A 20,635-nucleotide genomic window follows, 5' to 3' on the forward strand; every position below is an offset into this window, starting at 1 on the left:
ACCATTCCCAAACAAGTACTAAGTACTAAACACCTCTCAAAGTCGATGTTTGTAAAAACATGCCCCCTTAAAGGACCACTAAACACAAATAGTGAACTACATGATTTTGAACCTTGATATCTGAGAATAAATTTACAATGGAAACTGCAGCTTTATTTTGTCAAATGAGTATATTGTTTTATGTTTGTTCATTTCACTTATTTCCCTGTCCCCCAGAACAAATTAATCCTTGCTAACCAATTACAAACTAATACACAGATATAACATCAACTCTGTTTGCACATGTGCAGTTGAGAGAGACTGGGTAAACCTGTCCTAATCCCTGCCCTTAAAGGGCCATTATACACTCATTTTTTTCTTTGCATAAATGTTTTGTAGATGATCTATTTATATAGCCCATCAAGTTTTTTGTTTTTTTTAATGTATAGTTTTGCTTATTTTTAAATAAAATTGCTCTGATTTTCAGACTCCTAACCAAGCCCCAAAGTTTTATGTGAATACCGTCAGCTACCTTCTCCAGCTTACTCCTGTTTGTGTAAAGGGTCTTTTCATATGCAAAAGAAGGGGGAGGGGGGAGTGTCGGATATTTCCCACTTGCAGTGGGCTTTCCAGCTACCTTTTCAACAGAGCTAAACTGACAGCTTCTACGTAAGTTTTTAGACAGTTTTATACTGGATTTTTATATCAATATCTGTGCATCTTATTATTTATAGTAGTGTCTATTACATGCAGTTATATGAAAATGAGTGTATACTGTCCCTTTAAGGTAGTTTAGCATTGATTCAACTTGGTTACTATTGCAAAGAATGATTCTCCTATCATGATTGTTGATGCAATACTGATAATCCACCCTTTACAAACATGTGACTGTTAAGAATCTTATGGGGGAGGGTGAAGTAAACAAAAGTTTGCATAAATTGCCTAAAAGTATTAACCCAAACCTGCCTGGGAGAAAGTAATACAAGCACAAATTTTAGATGTATTTTTTAAAAAAGGCAGCAAAACAAATAATGAATGTATATTGCAATAATGTTTCACTTGCAATAATAAAACACTTTATGTATTGTTAAAATGGAAATATTATTGGTCCTTTAATCCTATCTAGAATTTCAGAGATTAAAGGCAAAAGATAGCGGTTTCTGATTCTTACACTTTGTAGTCTACACAGGGCCTGAGACCTCCATCCTTCTTTTCCACAAACAATATTTCTGCTCTGGCTGGTAAAACTTTTGCAAGATTTTCATCAACATATTCATATGCTGAAGTTCAGGGTCAGACAAAGGAAATAATCTCCCAAATGGAAATGGTGCACCAGGGCATATGATTACTTTCTTTAATCTACTTCTAAAGCGGTACAGGACAGGAAAATAAGAAATTACCAACCTTTCCACAGTAAAAACATAAGTTCACAGGGCACGGTAGTTATTATCATACAGAATACTCATAGCATTTAATATTTTTTTTTATCCTGAATCAGACTGCATGTACAAACCTGACGCTGCCCTACCTGAGGCCACACCAGAATGGGAAAGTCCGATATCAAGAACACCAGGGTCATCACAGTAGAATAACCAAATCCAGATTTCAGAAACCCTATTTAGATTCCTGCACCTCTTTTGGTGAGACCTGTGCTATGTCTAATGCTCCTATTGCAGACTGAGGATGAAAGAACTAAAGTAAGGGGGCACTACAGTATACCACTTATAACCTAAGATCATCCAGCACATCACATAACAGCCTGAAAATAAACTTCCTTCAGATTTACAAACTCAGCTACAGTTATAAAGAAAAATCCATCTTCACTCAAGAAAATAGCAAACCGTATCTATTTCATATATTTTTAATCATGCAATTCACTTTTGCTACTAACGCTAGCTAACCCCTGCATCTGTCCCTTACCCATATTCACACTTTCCTTATCTGTATAACTAGAACCACCATTCCAAAGTCCCCTCATGCAAAAACTCATATCTTATACTTGCATCACATAGATCCTTTATTCACGCAAAACCTAAGATCAGGCAGCACATCAACCTGCAAACAAACTTCCATCCATTTATACATGCACCCTTTCCACCCTGCTACCCCACCCGCCTTAAAGGGACAGTAAAGTCAAAATTAAACTTTCATAATTCAGATAGAGCAATCAATTTTAAGCAACTTTCTAATATACTCCTATTATCAATTTTTCTTCCTTCTCTTGGTATCTTTTTTTTGAAAAGCAAAAAATATAAAGCTTAAGAGCTGGGTTGCTCTTACTTATTAGGTGGCTAAATGTAGCCGTCAATCACAAACACTAGCCAGGGTTCTGAACCAAAAATGGTCTGGCTCCTTAGTTTACATTCCTAGTTTTTAAAATAAAGATAGCAAGAGAACAAATAAAAATTGATAATAGGAGTAAATTAGAAAGTTGATTAAATTTGCATGCTCTATCTGAATTATGAAAGAAAAAAATGGGTTTACTATCCCTTTAAAGGGATAGTAAACTTTCTTCTTTTTATAATCAGATCCTGAATGTTAGTGATATTTTAGATGGACTTTAATTGATCACTTCTAATGAAGATGCGCTATAACTTACGTTTTAATCTAGCAGTGCCATTCTAGAACTGCATGCTCCCACCACCCACTTCAAAAGTTATATTTTTTGTGACCTAACGGTTTGAACTGTTCTCGAATCAGCGCCCTAGCTACAATAAAAGTGCCATATGGGTAAAGCGCTGATTGGAGAACAATTAAAACCGTCAGGTCACAAGAAATATTACTTTTGAATTGGGCGGAGGGAGTGTGCGGTATTAGAATAGCATGGCTAGATTAAAAAGTAAGTTATAGCGCATCTTCATTAGAAGTGATCAGTTAAAGTCCATCTAAAATAACACAAACTTTCAGGATCTGATTATATATGTGGAAAATTTACCATCACTTTAAGGGCTAAACCTAACATAATCACCCCTTTAATTGCTATCAGTTGGAATAATTGAGCAAAAAGCAACAAAAGTTGAACATACACACATTCTCTTACATAACGTCATACTTATTTCAAGCCCTCCGCACTCTGCCACACATCTCTCTATACTTTGACTTAATATCTTATTAATATCTAGTTACACTATCTTCATATCAATTTCTTACCACACATCTTCCAATTCATAACTCTCGCTGATCATATTTCTGACATTTACTTCATTTCTTTCTTACCTTCCTGAGTCACTCATTTTCCTTTAGATTGTAAGCTTGAGAGCCTCTCTGCCTGAAGGCCACTTTGTATAAAACTGCATCTTCTACTGACTGTGCTCAAGGGCAGGGTGCGTCTCTCCTTTTGTTCAATATTGTTATTGTGTTTCATTTTAAGATATTTTTAATATTTATTACACAAACACAATATTGAACATTGTGGTAAAGACATACTTCTATTCTGTTAGTTTAGTCTAAGTATCAATTTTGTGCTTGAACACAACTCTGTCCACTTAAAAATCCATATATTTAAGTGATAAAGGGGTCACAGGAAATTGGAGACTTAAATTATTCAGAACATACTAGATTTAATAATTAAAGTATTGTAGTATATACAGGGAGTGCATAATTATTAGGCAAATGAGTATTTTGACCACATCATCCTCTTTATGTGGTCAAAATTATCCTCTACTACCAATTAAGCATATTAGGTGATGTGCATCTCTGTAATGAGAAGGGGTGTGGTCTAATGACATCAACACCCTATATCAGGTGTGCATAATTATTAGGCAACTTCCTTTCCTTTGGCAAAATGGGTCAAAAGAAGGACTTGACAGGCTCAGAAAAGTCAAAAATAGTGAGATATCTTGCAGAGGGATGCAGCACTCTTAAAATTGCAAAGCTTCTGAAGCGTGATCATCGAACAATCAAGCGTTTCATTCAAAATAGTCAACAGGGTCGCAAGAAGCGTGTGGAAAAACCAAGGCGCAAAATAACTGCCCATGAACTGAGAAAAGTCAAGCGTGCAGCTGCCAAGATGCCACTTGCCACCAGTCTGGCCATATTTCAGAGCTGAAACATCACTGGAGTGCCCAAAAGCACAAGGTGTGCAATACTCAGAGACATGGCCAAGGTAAGAAAGGCTGAAAGACGACCACCACTGAACAAGACACACAAGCTGAAACGTCAAGACTGGGCCAAGAAATATCTCAAGACTGATTTTTCTAAGGTTTTATGGACTGATGAAATGAGAGTGAGTCTTGATGGGCCAGATGGATGGGCCCGTGGCTGGATTGGTAAAGGGCAGAGAGCTCCAGTCCGACTCAGACGCCAGCAAGGTGGAGGTGGAGTACTGGTTTGGGCTGGTATCATCAAAGATGAGCTTGTGGGGCCTTTTCGGGTTGAGGATGGAGTCAAGCTCAACTCCCAGTCCTACTGCCAGTTTCTGGAAGACACCTTCTTCAAGCAGTGGTACAGGAAGAAGTCTGCATCCTTCAAGAAAAACATGATTTTCATGCAGGACAATGCTCCATCACACGCGTCCAAGTACTCCACAGCGTGGCTGGCAAGAAAGGGTATAAAAGAAGAAAATCTAATGACATGGCCTCCTTGTTCACCTGATCTGAACCCCATTGAGAACCTTTGGTCCATCATCAAATGTGAGATTTACAAGGAGGGAAAACAGTACACCTCTCTGAACAGTGTCTGGGAGGCTGTGGTTGCTGCTGCACGCAATGTTGATGGTGAACAGATCAAAACACTGACAGAATCCATGGATGGCAGGCTTTTGAGTGTCCTTGCAAAGAATGGTGGCTATATTGGTCACTGATATGTTTTGTTTTGTTTTTGAATGTCAGAAATGTATATTTGTGAATTTTGAGATGTTATATTGGTTTCACTGGTAAAAATAAATAATTGAAATGGGTATATATTTGTTTTTTGTTAAGTTGCCTAATAATTATGCACAGTAATAGTCACCTGCACACACAGATATCCCCCTAAAATAGCTATAACTAAAAACAAACTAAAAACTACTTCCAAAACTATTCAGCTTTGATATTAATGAGTTTTTTTTGGGTTAATTGAGAACATGGTTGTTGTTCAATAATAAAATTAATCCTCAAAAATACAACTTGCCTAATAATTCTGCACTCCCTGTATAATGTAGTCGAATCCAAAGAAACAAGATGGAGTCAGGCCGAAAATAAAACGTAACTTTTATTCCATAATGTCATAAACCACAGACAGTCCACAGTGAAGGGGAAAACCTCGGGCTGGCTGGGAAGCTAACACGTTTTGACGTGGTGTGCCGTAGTCAAAGCTGTAACATGCCAGTCAAAGGGGAACATTATATACAGGTGCTCAACTATGTTAATTGGCTAAAAATACAATAAAACAAGACCAGAGGTGTTCAGAAACTATCTTCAAATGTGTCACATGTTATCGACCTTTATGTATGTAATAGTTAAAGTATGTAATAGTTAAAGGGACATGAACCCCAATTTTTTTCTTTCATGATTCAGATAGATTATACATTTTTTTAAAAATTCCAATTTACTTTTGTTATCAAGTAAAACAAGAAATATCTAATACCCAAAATAGGTTAAAAAGGATGTTAACTAATGACTCAATTACATTATATAAATTAAATTATCATCCCATAATAAGACAAATAGAAAGAGACTTGAAGATTTGGAGTAGATTATATTTAAACCTAACGGAAGGATACAATTAATAAAAATGGTTGTATTACCTAAACTAATATACCCTATGCAGATGCTACCTTTTCTGTTGAATAAGATAGCTTTACATAATATAAATACGACATTTAGGAATTTCATTTGGAGAGATAAAGAACCCAAGAATAAAACTAAATAAATTGCAAGCTCTCCAGGAACAAGGTGGCTTAGGATTGCCAAATATTCAATACTACAATTGGGCACTATTAATACATAGGTATGAACTAGAATAGAAAATACCATATGCAGACAAAAAGGAATTAACTATAGCTCAAAAAAATAATGTCCTTATAAGCGACACAATATGGGCATGGAAAAAAGTAAAAAATTTAAAAGTAGAATCAGAACTTAAAGGGCCACTAAACCCAAAATCTTTCTTTCATGATTCAGATAGAGAATAGAAATTTAAACAACATTACAAATTACTTCCATTATTTATTTTGCTTAATTTTTTAAATATCCTTAGTTGAAGAAAAAGCAATGCACATGGTGAGCCAATCACACAAGGCTTCTATGTGCAGCAACGAATCAGCAGCTAGTGAGCATATCTAGATATGCTTTTCATCAAAGAATATCAAGCGAATAAAACAAATTAGATAATATAAGTAAATTAGAAAGATGTTTAAAATTGCATTCTCTTTCTAAATCATAAAAGAAAAAATGTGGGTGGCATGTCCCTTTAAGATATACACACCTATACAAGGGAATCCTAAGTTTATATCAGGAAATCAATTTACTTTTCTTTCATGGGAAGGAAACTCAATAATTAAATATATAAAAGACGTAATTATTATGGAAAAAGTGAATAAAATCATACACAGAGTTATCTAGTCAGTATGAAACTTTTCAAAGACAAACATTACCATACTTACAGATTAAGCATTATATTCAATCAGAAAATCTAATGATAGATAAACAAAATTCAGAATATACAATGCTAAATATTATTGAAAGATGTCAGAAAGAGAAATATAAACTAGCATTACTATATAAACAGCTTATAAAGAAAGAGTCAAAAACATGTTTAAAGGGAATAACAGAAAGCTGGGAGAAAATTGCAGATATACAAACAACATGATCCTCAGTAATATTAAGAAAGTAAGATATACAACATTAGATATGGGACTAAGGGAATCTAACATGAGACATCTCCATCTTGATTATATAACCCCCACTAGAAGGGAAAAATGGGACAATAATACTAATCCAGTATGTATGAAATGTAGCAAACTAGCTCCTGATATAACACTATATATGTCTTTGTCCAAAAATAAATCACTTCTGGTGCCAAGTGTCTTTGTTTCTCACAATCATCATGAAGATAAAATTACAATTAGACCTTAATAATATTATGCTCTTTGTTTTTCAGAGTGTAATAACAAAAAAAGAGAAAAGGCTCATTATAATGATTATTTTGTTAGCTAAAAAGCTTATATTTAAACTATGGATTGAAAAAAAAAAAGCCAACAATTAGTGCACTTAGAGAAAATATAAGGTGCCAGATAAATATAGAAAAAATTGATACATTAATGAATATTAATAACAGAATTGAATTTTTTTTGGAAAAATGGTCCTTGTATATAAAGACCCTGCCTGAAGCCTATCAAAGAGATATACTATCTGCCTTCACAAATACAGAATATTTTTTAGAATTACAAATTTTGGGAGAGTGGAGCAATATTTCCTAGGCTATACCTATGATATGAATTACTCAAAAAGCCAAACCTTCAGCGCTCAGGGCTCCGGCTCTTACCTATGGCGTTTTCTTTAGTGTCGACACTAGCAAAAGGGACTGGTCACGTGAATGGTGCTGAAGTACCGCCTCCGTCACAGCGGTGAATGAAACAATGACAAACAAGTAAACTCTGCACTTGTCAATCAAGTATGTCCAGACCACGGTAGTATAAAAACTCCAATTTTTTTGATGCATTAAAAGTTCAGGATCCACACAGCATACACCCCTGCTAAACACATAGTATATAAGTTTCTATGGTAAAAACGACATGTTCTTTATAGTACTGAATGACTAAGGGTTAAAGTAATTGGAAAGCTGGTATAAAAGAGTTCACCTGAGAGAGTAGTACACAGCTGGTGAGCAAGGGCTGGGAGGAGCCTGAAACGCGTACAGCAGTTCGCTACATGTGGTGATTTTACATGTTTGTATTCTTTGTGGATCCTGAACTCCAGCACCATTCATGTGACCAGTGCCTTTTGCTAGTGTCGACGCTGAAGAAAACGCCATAGGTAAGAGCCGGAGCCCTGAGCACTGAAGGTTTGGCTTTTTGAGGAATGAATGTATCCGTTATAACTGGTAAGCAGCTGGGCTCGGTACGGCTAATTCTTACGATAATTATTATTTATATTACCTATTGAAGATGCGTTTATAATGTGAGTGACTGAAGAAAGGGCAATATTGTGTTTTTGATGTGAATAAATGAATGGTCACTTTCAAGAGGATGGATACTTATAATTAACCAGACCTAATAGATGTAACAGGTTTGGTAAGTTTATAAAATAATGAAGGGATAACACGTTATCTACAGGATCACACTAAAATTTAATTAAAAGTGTTAGCAGACCGATTACTTTATTTTTCCTGTCGTTCATCTTTTTGGACTGAGTAAACATGGATAAAGAAAGCTATGTATTTAGAGACTTAACATTGGAGGGAGGGTGACACTTCAGACATGGAAGATTTTATGGAGGATGTCGAATTGACACTAGATAATTTATTTACACAAATGGATAATTTACGTAAAAGAGATATTAGACTGGAGCTTCACATAAAAACGTTCCAGCAATATCAACAGTTATTACGTATACCCAGGGGTTTGAGGTTTTCTAAATTCCCCTCATTTCAAGTAACCTGCCAAGAATTTATTTCAAGATAGAATCAGGTGTTAACAACATGCTCCCAAAGTTTGATGGACTTACTTATTGACTATAAGAGAAAACAGAGACTTTTATTAATTCAACAAATGCAAGAATTACAGACTGACCTTAAGAAATTGCAACATGTGGCAGAATATGTAGAATTTGATAAAACATTTAAGAATAACATGCAATCCTTTAAAAAAGATCTCTGGCTGTTTAAAATGCAAAAAATGAATAGAGATAAAAATGATTACAATATGGACAGAGTGTATAGATGGACACAGCACACCTCATCTTACACAAAGACACTATATGGGAATAAGCGTAAAACAAAAAAGATTAATAACCAAACTAACAGTGGCAGAAATGTATCCTTTAGTGAAACAGAATACAAACATGACTCATCAGAAGGTGATGTCATTACTGTTGATAGAGATCAGCCTAACACAGAGGAGAGTATTTCTGCCACTGGGAATGTGGTAAATATGGGTGCATCAAATAGCCAAGGGAATAAATGTCTTAATAAAAGTAATGTTTCAAAAAACGGGTATCCAACCCCGAAACCAATTTTGAAAGGTCCCAGCAAAGGAAATTACATAGGGGCAGGCGTGGGAGAAGGGGGAGGGGGAAAAACAAAGCAGAATCGTTATCCTCAAAGGAAGAAATTTCTGTCCAGTAAAGAATTGTCAATAGCAGAATATACTATACTCAGTAAAGGGTTAGATTTTTCTCCCACATGTGGTTTTAGTTTATTCTCTACTGTCCTTGATGTTAATAAATTTGTGAGGAATCTCGTCTTAAAGAAACATTTCTTTGATGTTGAGGACATCCAGGACAGTAGAGATAATACATATACTGATGTGCAAAATGTAGTCCAGGATTTTGGTGATTATACAGCTATTTGTGATATGGAATCTCTGCTTGCTGAAAATGATAATGGTCAATTGGTCTGTAGAAGACCTTCTAGAAGCATGATTGATGTTTTCAGTATTAAGAGCAAAAGTAGTTTTTACCCAATCCACTCAAGGGGTAAATCTTTGGATGTTTTTCAATCAGTTGTTGAAACTAAACTGAGACAATTAAATGAAAAAAGACAAACTGCAAATAAATACAAATTTAAAGATAATCTTACATCAGATGAAAGGTTAGCACTTAAATCCCTTCAGGAAGACACAAATATTGTGATAAGACAATCTGATAAGGGGGGGGGGGAATATTGTTGTGTTGGATAGAAAAGACTATATAACAGAAGCCATGAGACAACTGTCGGACAAAGATGTATATGAGCAGTTGCCTTTTGATCCAACATCCAGGTATAAGTCTATTCTGAAAAGTTTGTTGGATACATTTACGCATAAGGGAGTAGTAACCATAGCCTTGGGAGATTCTATCCTAGTTGAGAAACCGGTCATTCCAATTTTTCATTATTTACCGAAATTACATAAGGATGAGGTTAAACCTCCTGGAAGACCAATTATCGCTGGGATAGACTCTCTCAATGAAAAACTATCTGAAATGGTAGATCTATATTTACAACTGCTAGTAAAAGGTTTGTTTGGCTATATTCAAGATACCACTTCATTAATAATTAAAATTGAGAATTTGGAATGGAAGGAAGGCTATAGGTTGGTCTCTACTGATGTTTCATCATTGTATACCTCGATTCCACACCACTTGGGTATTGGAGCAATTCAATTTTTTTTAGATAATTTTTCAGAATATGATGATATTTATGTTTGAGGGACATTACTATCTCCAGAGACATGGAACTGCTATGGGGGCGAAGTTGTTCCACGTCTTTGGGGATAGAAACCCCTTTAATGGCAACATTATATTTGTTGGCAGATATATTGATGACCTTATAGTGGTGTGGAATAGAGGAGAACAAAGAGTGCAGAATTTTCATGATTACATTAACTGTAACAGTTTGAATTTAAAATTTACATTGGAACAAGACTGTTGCAGGATTAATTTTTTGGATATATTATTGCAGGTGAATGGCAATACAAATAGGTTGGATGTTGAGCTTTTTAGGAAGGCTTCATCAGGTAATACTATTCTGAGATTTGATTCTTGTCATCCGAAACACTTATTGAAATCCATTCCAAAGGGGCAATTTATACGACTTAAGAGGAACTGTACGCAGGAAGATACTTGTATTAAACATCTTAGTGAAACTTGTGATAGGTTAAAAGAGAGAGGATATACTGAACAGATATTAGAGACAAACTTGAAAAAGGTAGATAATATTCCGAGAAATACACTTCTTAAATATAAAAAGAAAAATGCCCAAAATGGGAACAGAGAATTTAAAAATAGAACTAAACCTTATTTTGTGACAGGTTATAGCACAGAATACCATAAAGTATGTGCAATAATAAAACAATGTTTACCGATTCTACATGAGGATCCCATTCTTAGGGAGTTATTAAAGGATGGATGTCATTTTGTGCCCAAAAAAGCTAAATCAATTGGTAATATTTTATCACCATCTTTGTTACCTAAAATTGAAGCAAGTCAGAATTGGCTGACTAGAAAGAAAGGTTGTTATAAATGCAGAGCTTGTAATTATGTAGAAGAGGGTGATACTTTTGTATCTAATGCTACAGGGAAGACGTATAAAATCAAGTACCGTATTAACTGTAATACTACACATATAGTTTATCTTTTAACTTGCAAAGCATGTGTAAAACAGTATATAGGGCGTACTAAAAGGTCTATGAAGGACCGTTTTTTAGCAGCATTTAAGATCAATTGAGGATCCTGACACTAAAACCCCTGTGGGGAGACATTTCAGAGAATACCATAGTGCTGATACCAGTTTAATCCATATACAAGGCATACATTTTTATGCCAAAGCCTACTAGGGGAGGAGATAGGGAGAGACTGTTAGATCAAAGTGAAGTATATTGGATTTTCAATCTGAATACTAGCATTCCATTTGGTCTCAATTCACATATAGATAATAATTTATTCTATTAAATTTTGTCTATAATGATATAGTATACTATAATATATTTGTTGCAATGTTGAGAGATATAATTGTGTAAACAGATGACTTATTAATAACACTATTCATTTATTTATTTATATATGCAAGATATTGTCTTTACAATTTTGGTACATGTATCATTATGTTTATGTTTATTTTTGAGGATGTTGGTTATATGAAATAGTCAAACATATAAGTATATATGTATGAACTCCTGCTAAACACATAGTATATAAGTTTCTATGGTAAAAATGACATGTTCTTTATAGTACTGAATGACTAAGGGTTAAAGTAATTGGGAAGCTGGTATAAAAGAATTCACCTGAGATAGTAGTACACAGCTGGTGAGCAAGGGCTGGGAGGAGCCCGAAACGCATACAGCAGTTCGCTACATGTGGTGATTTTACATGTGTGTATTCTTTGTGGATCCTGAACTTTTAATGCATCAATAAATTTTGAGTTTTTATACTACCGTGGTCTGGACATACTAGATTGACGAGTGCGGAGTTTACTTGTTTGCCATTATGATATGAATTAGGCTTTGGGTAAGAAAAAGCAGACTTCTAACAATATATACTTTTCACCTCTTTCGGAGAAATGTAAAAATACTTAAGTGCTATGTATGTGTATGTTCTAATATTGTTATACAAATGTAACAAGTAAAAATTAAATGATGTATTGTTGTTTTTAACTGTTAAATCATTAATAAAAATCGGGTTGATTGATTGCTGCAGCCTCAGAGCAGTTGGACCAGTTATGGAGCAGTTTTGGACTAGACTGTCCCTTTAAGGAAGAAGAGAGATATTGAGATAAAAAGGGCCTCACCTTGATCTGCATTAGCAGACGCATCAGCAACAGAACTCTCTTCAGATGTTGTTCTGATTCTTAGTGTAGCCCCAGCTTTTTCCTTCACTGCTGATAACCCATGGCCTGGAGAATTATGAGAAAACAACTGTAGTCATTTGCGTGGTCCTGGGAGCATTAAAGGGACACTATACTACACCAATTTTCATATAACTGCATGTAATAGACACTACTATAAAGAAGAGTATTAACAGAGAGTGATCTAAAAATACAGTATAAAACCTTTTAAAAACTTACTTAGAGGCTCCAAGTTTAGCACTGTTGATAAGGTTAGGTTGTGACACCCATTAAAAGGGGCTGCAAGCAGACCCTCCCCTGCATATTAAAAGACCATTATACAAACAGAAGTCAGCAGAAATCTGTATACAATAGTCTACATCTAAAACTTTGGCAAAACTATATATTTTTACAAAAACACTCCCAGATGGGCTTTATAAATGGATCATCTACAAAACATTTATGCAAAGAAAAATCTAGTGTACAATGTCCCTTTAAGCAAGATAGGTATTTACTAAATAGTAACAAAAAAAAAACAATTGTATTTTTTATCTTTATTTTATTTTCCTAAATAATATAATTATTTAAATATACTGTACATCATTGTCTTTTATTTAAATTACTATAATAATTTTGATTAGAACAGACAATTTGTTGCAAAGTATGCTAATTAGTTTTCTCTTGAGGCAACACATAGTTTACCACTTTGTTGTAATGCAATTCATATAGCATGGCCATCTTCCCTATAATACAATGATCATATCTAATTGGAATTGAGCAATGACTAGAAAGTAGAGGATTTGACTTGAGTACAGATGGCGAGGTTATATTCTATTCCAATAACACGCTATAAGCCCCAGGTAACAATGGAGTCCAGAGACATTTTTATAAGTGGTCAAACATGACATCTACAAACCTACATACCTATACAGTATGTGCACATTCATATAACAAATATGTATTCACACATTTAAACACATTTATAAGCAAATACTAATCTCATTAAAGGGCCATAATACCCAAATGTTTAAACACTTGAAAGTGATGCAGTATAGCTGCAAAAAGCTGACTAGAAAATATAACCTGAACATCTCTATGTAAAAAAGAAAGATATTTTACCTCAAAAGTTCCTCAGTAGCCACATCCCATTGTAAAGGATTTCTAAGCAGCATATTAATATGTCTGTCCTGGGACAGCTTAGGGGATGAGCCTTGTGCACTCTCATACTATTTCCCTATTCAGGTTAAAGGAAGCTTACTATGAAATCTCACGAGAGTTAAGTCAAATCTCATGAGATCACAGTAAGAGAGTTCATAACCTCAGCACTGCTGATGCTGATTGGCTGCAGTTCATTTCTTCATTTTTTTTTTTTTTTACCTGCATCTGGGAGCAGCTGAGTATAACTTTTTACACAGAACTTACTCTGCTGAGCTGAGGAGATTGTGAGGTAAAATATCTTCCTTTTTTACATAGAGATGCTCAGGTGATATTTTCCTGACAGCTTTTTACAGTTATACTGCATCATTTTCAAGTGATTTAGCATATGAGTGTTATGTCCCTTTAAATGTATTATATGTCTGCACTCAATTATATTTATTGGTTTAGCTACACACAACCATAAATGTATGAGCTCCAATATATATGTATAGCTAGATTTAATTGAACTAATTTGCGTGCATATAAATATGAAAAATATGGATCAAAAATTGATATAACATTTTTAAGCCAACAAGAATATAGTGAAGCCAGACAAGATTATTAGTAGTATTTACTCTACATATATGAAGAACATTAATTAATTTGCTATTTTTACATTGGTAATATGATATACAGAGGATCATTTGATAGCTATTTTAGAGTGACTAACTATTCTTTCTTCTGTTGAGGAGTCAAAAGAGTGGAGGTAGGGAGCAGTTTTAATACCCACCTCTTTTTTTAAACTAGCTTAAAAGTTTTTTTTTTACATCAAACATATGAAATTTAAATGGACACCGGTCTGGTGCAACTACAAGGAAAATTAAGTGTGTGCCTTAGATTTCAACAGAAGGGTAGCACTGTTGAATAATAGTTATATATTTTTTGTTCAATTACCTGTTTCTTATATATAGGTACAGTATGTGTATATGTATGTATATGTTGGAAAAATAACACTGATAGACTTAATCGACACAGGGTTGCCACAAACTTTCAATTTGTAAAAAGAGCAATAACTGCAAAGCACAATAAAGCGAAGCGCATTAAAATGAGGTATGCCTGTATAATGGTATGCAGGAAGATATGCAACTTTTCTCTAATTAGTGGGTACAGAGTCATGGGTATTAAATGACCAGTAAATACAGTGGAGTTGCATAAACAACAAATGCAAGATAACAAGACAATGCAATAGCACTTAGTCTGAACTTCAAATGGGTAGTAGATTTTTTTTGCACTGTTCCAAGCGAAAACTACAACTGATCCAACCAGCAGCACTAGTTGCACGACCGAGTGGGTAAGTGGCCATTTCCACTCTTGACCAGCACTGCGCTGTGGGTCCTGAGCTGTCCTATTATGTTTCTAACCCCTTTGCACATAGAGGTGCAGGGTCGCTAGGCTTAAAATGACATACTCAACTATATTTCAACTATAATGGCTGTTAAACTGTTTAAGTCAAGTTAAATGTATAGTATGTGCACAAATGTATTGAAACAAGTATTGCTCAATAAACATAAATTGAATGTTTCAAGGTATCAAGTACAACTGAAATTTAATTTCAGCAGAGTAATATAAATGGATATTATAGTGGTATATAAAAATGCACACTTTAAGGGCTAGATTTATTAAAGCCCTACGACTGCAAGTTCTCATAAGAACTTTCTCACCATAATTTATCAAGCAGCGGTCACCAGACCGCCGCTTCCCTAACCTCTTTGCCACCTCTAAGGTGGCGAAATTCAATCTCCTCAGTCTAGTCAGACCGAGGAGATTAACAGCTCCTGCCCACGCTTGATTGGCTGTGCGCGGGCAGGGGGCAGGATTGCACGCGAGCGCAAAATTGCGCTTGTGTGCAATGGCGAATACCTGCGGGTAATTTCGCCCCACCACAGGCAAGCTGAGGCGCACAGGGGAGCGTATACGCGTCCCTGTCTGCCTCAGCTTTAATAAATCTAACCCTAAGTGTCGCTTGCGTTGTCCTGGAGAGAAATGTAAGTATATGCATTACAGTTGAATAAGCTTCAGATCAAATCTGTCACTTAAAAAAAAAAAGTTGCATTTTTGCAATGTCCCTGATGTAAAGCAGCTTTACGTTATATAAGAAACCCTCATCACAAGACTTTCTATTTATTATGCGTTATTAAGTTTATGTATTTATTTTATTTCTACAAAGAATACTCAAAATATATTATTATTATTGGTTATTTGTAAAGCGCCAACAGATTCAGCAGTACTATTCACAGCAGGAACCAAAAAATGACCAAAGAGCAAGGCAGTAACTTTACCAGTCTATGTGAAATCCTCACCTACTGTTGCACTTGCTGATGACAGGAGGGACTTTCCCCATGTGCCCCAAGCCCCCCAGGCACTTTCTTTACCAGCAGTGTTTGCATCCTTAAAAATACAAATAGCGTGTTAACATAAATAGAAAGAAAGTCACAAAACAATTTAAAAATAAATTAACATAGCAAAACAGAAAGGTATATCAAATTTATTTCTAAGGAAAATTATTTCTAAGGAATAAAAAAAAATATAGCCATGGAATTATTGTCTAGACAATTACAACATCTTGGCAAGTATCCCGCTTGCTTTTACCCAGAAGTATTCTGTATATATTGTTACCAATGTACCAGTGAACTCTGAGTAAGATATGCAAATTAGATACAATAGCTCATGCTTTTGCTTCCAGTACTGTGCTTAACCACAGCGATCCCCTTATGGGGTAGGTGCAGCAAAAACAAAATCACTTATGGGCAGCTGTTTGAGCTCATTAGCTCTTATCAGCAGAAGATAGGTTTGATTTGGTGCTATTCATTTAATTTATGGTAAAATAAAAGTAAGAGCCATTGAATTATTGTATAGACAGTTAACACATCTAGATAAGTATCATTGCTTGATTTTCCCCAGAAGTATGTGTGTATATAAGTTTCCACTAGTGCTGGATGAGTAAGAAATTGCAGCAGACAAGTAATAAAAACAAATGTACTTTTTCCTACTTTTAACCCCTGATTTTTGCCCACTTCTTAAAAAAATAATAATAAAAATGTGTATGTGTATATATTATAAATTACACACCTGGCTGTTTTCCTCTTCTGTCACGTTGGCTTCAGCTACTGGTTCCAAGCTCACAGAATCACAACAATCCAGAGGTTTTGTAGTGAGATCGCCTTCTGGAGCTTCTAACAGTCCATGCTTTAAACAAGATGCATCACCAATATCTTTTTTTTGCTGTTGATCTGTGATTAACTCTGAGTTATCAGTTGGTACAGATTCCTCAATTTCAGACACTGTAAGATTTGCAATGTTTTCTATCTCTTTGTCTGTGTTGTCTTCAAATGTACTTGTTTCAGTAGACATTTTAACTACAATAGAGAAATATATGTTAATATAATATAAATTGTTAAACACAAATTGTGAATAATGTATACACTAATCTTAAAAATATACGGCTAGATTACGAGTTTTGCGTTATGAGGGGTGCGGTGCTAACTTTCACGTTATTGTCACCGCTCACTTACCTACAGCGCTGGTATAACAGGTTTTCATAAACCCGACGTTAAAAGAAAAGAAGTGAGCGTAGAGCAAAATTGTGCTCCATACCGCACTCCAATACCAGCGCTGCTTAAGTCAGCGGTGAGCTGATTGTACGTGCTCGTGCACGATTTCCCCATAGACATCAATGGGGAGAGCACCTGCAATAAAGCAGCGTAAAGCTCAGTAACGCAGCCCCATTGATTCCTATGGGGAAACAAAATTTATGTTTACACCTAACACCCTAACATAAACCCGAGTCTAAACACCCCTAATCTTACACTTATTAACCCCTAATCTGCCACCCCCGACATCGCCGCCACCTACATTATACTCATTAACCCCTAATCTGAAGCTCCGGACATCGCCGCCACCTACATTATACTCATTAACCCCTAATCTGAAGCTCCGGACATCGCCGCCACCTACATTATACTTATTAACCCCTAATCTGCTGCCCCAACATCGCCACCTACATTATATTTATTAACCCCTAATCTGCTGCCCCAACATCGCCGCCTACATTATATTTATTAACCCCTAATCTCCCGCCCCCAATGTCGCCGCAATCTACCCACACTTATTAATCCCTAATCTGCCGCCCCAACATTGCAGCCACTATAATAAACAAATTAACCCCTAAACCTAAGTCTAACCCCAACCCTAACACCCCCTAACTTAAATATAATTAAAATAAATCTAAATAAAACCTACTATTAATAACTAAATAATTCCTATTTAAAACTAAATACTTACCTGTAAAATAAACCCTACGCTAGCTACAATATAACTGATAGTTACATTGTATCTAGCTTAGGTTTTATTTTTATTTTACAGGCAAGTTTGTATTTATTTTAACTAGGTAGAATAGTTACTAAATAGTTATTAACTATTTACTAACTACCTAGCTAAAATAAATACAAATTTACCTGTAAAATAAAACCTAACCTGTCTTACACTAACACCTAACCTTACACTATAATTAAATCAATTACCTAAATTAAATACAATTAACTAAATTAAATACAAATACCTAAATTACAAAAAACAAACACTAAATTACACAAAATAAAAAACAAATTACAGATATTTAAACTAATTGCACCTAATCTAATAGCCGTATCAAAATAAAAAAGCCCCCCAAAATAAAAAAAAACCCTAGCCTAAACTAAACTACCAATAGCCCTTAAAAGGGCCTTTTGCGGGGCATTGCCCCAAAGAAATCAGCTCTTTTACCTGTCAAAAAAAATACAAACAACCCCCCAACAGACCATCCACACAACCAACCCCCCAAATAAAACCCTAACTAAAAAAACCTAAGCTCCCCATTGCCCTGAAAAGGGCATTTGGATGGGCATTGCCCTTAAAAGGGCATTTAGCTCTATTGCTGCCCAAACCCTAATCTAAAACTAAAACCCACCCAATAAACCCTTAAAAAAAACCTAACACTAACCCCTGAAGATCCACTTACAGTTTTGAAGAGCTGACATCCATCCTCAACGAAGCCGGGAGAAGTCCTCAACGAAGCAGCAAGAAGTCCTCAATGAAGCCGGGAGAAGTCTTCATCCTAGCTGGGAGAAGTGGTCCTCCAGACGGGCAGAAGTCTTCATCCAGACGGCATCTTCTATCTTCATCCATCCGACGCGGAGTGGGTTTATCTTCAAGACATCCGGCGCGGAGCATCCTCTACTTCCGACGACTACCCGATGAATGAAGGTTCCTTTAAGTGATGTCATCCAAGATGGCGTCCCTTAGATTCCGATTGGCTGATAGAATTCTATCAGCCAATCGGAATTAAGGTTGAAAAAATCCTATTGGCTGATGCAATCAGCCAATATAATTGAGCTTCAATCCTATTGGCTGATCCAATCAGCCAATAGGACTGAGCTCACATTCTACTGGCTGACTGGAACAGCCAATAGAATGTGAGCTCAATCCTATTGGCTGATTGCATCAGCCAATAGGATTTTTTCAACCTTAATTCATCTTGGATGACGTCACATAAAGGAACCTTCATTTGTCAGATAGTCGTCGGAAGAAGAGGATTCTCCGCGCCGGATGTCTTGAAGATGGACCCACTACGCGCCGGATGGATGAAGATGCCGCCTGGATGAAGACTTCTGCCCGTATGGAGGACAACTTCTCCCGGCTTGGATGAAGACTTCTCCCGGCTTCATTGAGGACTTCTTGCCGCTTCGTTGAGGACTTCTCCCGGCTTTGTGGAGGATGGATGTCGGCTCTTCAAAACTGTAAGTGGATCTTCAGGGGTTAGTGTTAGGTTTTTTTAAGGGTTTATTGGGTGGGTTTTAGATTAGGATTTGAGCAGCAATAGAGCTAAATGCCCTTTTAAGGGCAATGCCCATCCAAATGCCCTTTTTGGGGCAATGGGGAGCTTAGTTTTTTTAGTTAGGGTTTTATTTGGGGGGTTGGTTGTGTGGGTGGTGGGTTTTACTGTTGGGGAGTTGTTTGTATTTTTTTTTTTACAGGTAAATGAGCTGATTTCTTTGGGGCAATGCCTGGCAAAAGGCCCTTTTAAGGGCTATTGGTAGTTTAGTTTAGGCTAGGGGTTTTTTTTATTTTGGGGGGCTTTTTTATTTTGATAGGGCTATTAGATTAGGTGTCATTAGCTTAAATATCTTGTAATTTGTTTTGTTTTTTAAATCAAATTTTTTTATTGAGGTATTTCGGATAATAACATACATTTTGTGTTATCATATTTATAGAATGCAAATAAGAGATGTTCAAAGCGACCATGTCAAACACAAAACACATTAGCTTTATACATATTTTCCACTAAAAAAAATCTGTTTGACAACACTGAAGACAACATATTTACTTATAGAATATAGTAAACCACGTTGTCTCTAATAATAATGCAAACCTTAAAATGCAAGAATAATAATTTGATACCTCTTTTTAATTTATAGGGTAGCTTGATACTAGTACCTCTGGAACATGGATTGCTGCCTATTAGAGTAAAATTGTATAATGGCTCTTTGTAAGCCATAACAAACTCTTATTTATGAGAGGTAACACATTTTTATAGCCTTGTGCGTGTAGGTGCAAAATAGCGTATTAATGCCGCTAAGAAATTCACCATATTGGGTGAATAATATGTAGAATATTAGCAAATTAGGTATATGATATAATATGGTACATTCCTTAACCTCAAACAGTAAACTATTATAGAGCCTCAGTGAGGGATGGCAATGAGAGGTATGTCAGGACCTTATGATTACCGAGTGTCAATAAAGCAGTAGCCGAGAGCTGTTTAAGTAGGCTCCATAATGCGTACAGGTTAGGGCTTGGCTTAGGAAGGTGGGAGAAGCCACAGCAAGGAGCTTTTAGGAACAGTTAAATGCTCTGTGTGACCTAGGGTAAGAGATGTCGGCATATTAAAAAGTGATAGTTCGGCTCTTACCTCATTTTACTTTGGTACTCTTAGAGTAGGCAATACTAAGTTGGAGGAGACTAATTTCCGAGACCAGCACTAATG

The 20,635-nt window shown here is 35.7% G+C and overlaps 1 protein-coding gene across 3 annotated transcripts in view; it reads right to left on the bottom strand.

Annotated features, from left to right (window-relative positions):
- FAM114A1 (family with sequence similarity 114 member A1) overlaps window positions 1-20,635 on the bottom strand; it is a 66,665-nt gene that overhangs the window by 39,905 nt on the left and 6,125 nt on the right. For all 3 annotated transcript variants that reach the window (XM_053704058.1, XM_053704059.1, XM_053704057.1), the window contains exons 2-4: window positions 16,684-16,970; window positions 15,915-16,002; window positions 12,382-12,486 (exon numbers count right to left, since the gene is read on the bottom strand). In XM_053704058.1, coding sequence (XP_053560033.1) covers window positions 12,382-12,486; window positions 15,915-16,002; window positions 16,684-16,965 — 475 coding nt within the window. In that variant the 5' untranslated portion in view covers window positions 16,966-16,970. The remainder of the gene's footprint in view (window positions 1-12,381; window positions 12,487-15,914; window positions 16,003-16,683; window positions 16,971-20,635) is intronic.

Source organism: Bombina bombina, chromosome 2 (genome assembly GCF_027579735.1).
Source record: "Bombina bombina isolate aBomBom1 chromosome 2, aBomBom1.pri, whole genome shotgun sequence".
NCBI classification, from domain to species: domain Eukaryota; kingdom Metazoa; phylum Chordata; class Amphibia; order Anura; family Bombinatoridae; genus Bombina; species Bombina bombina.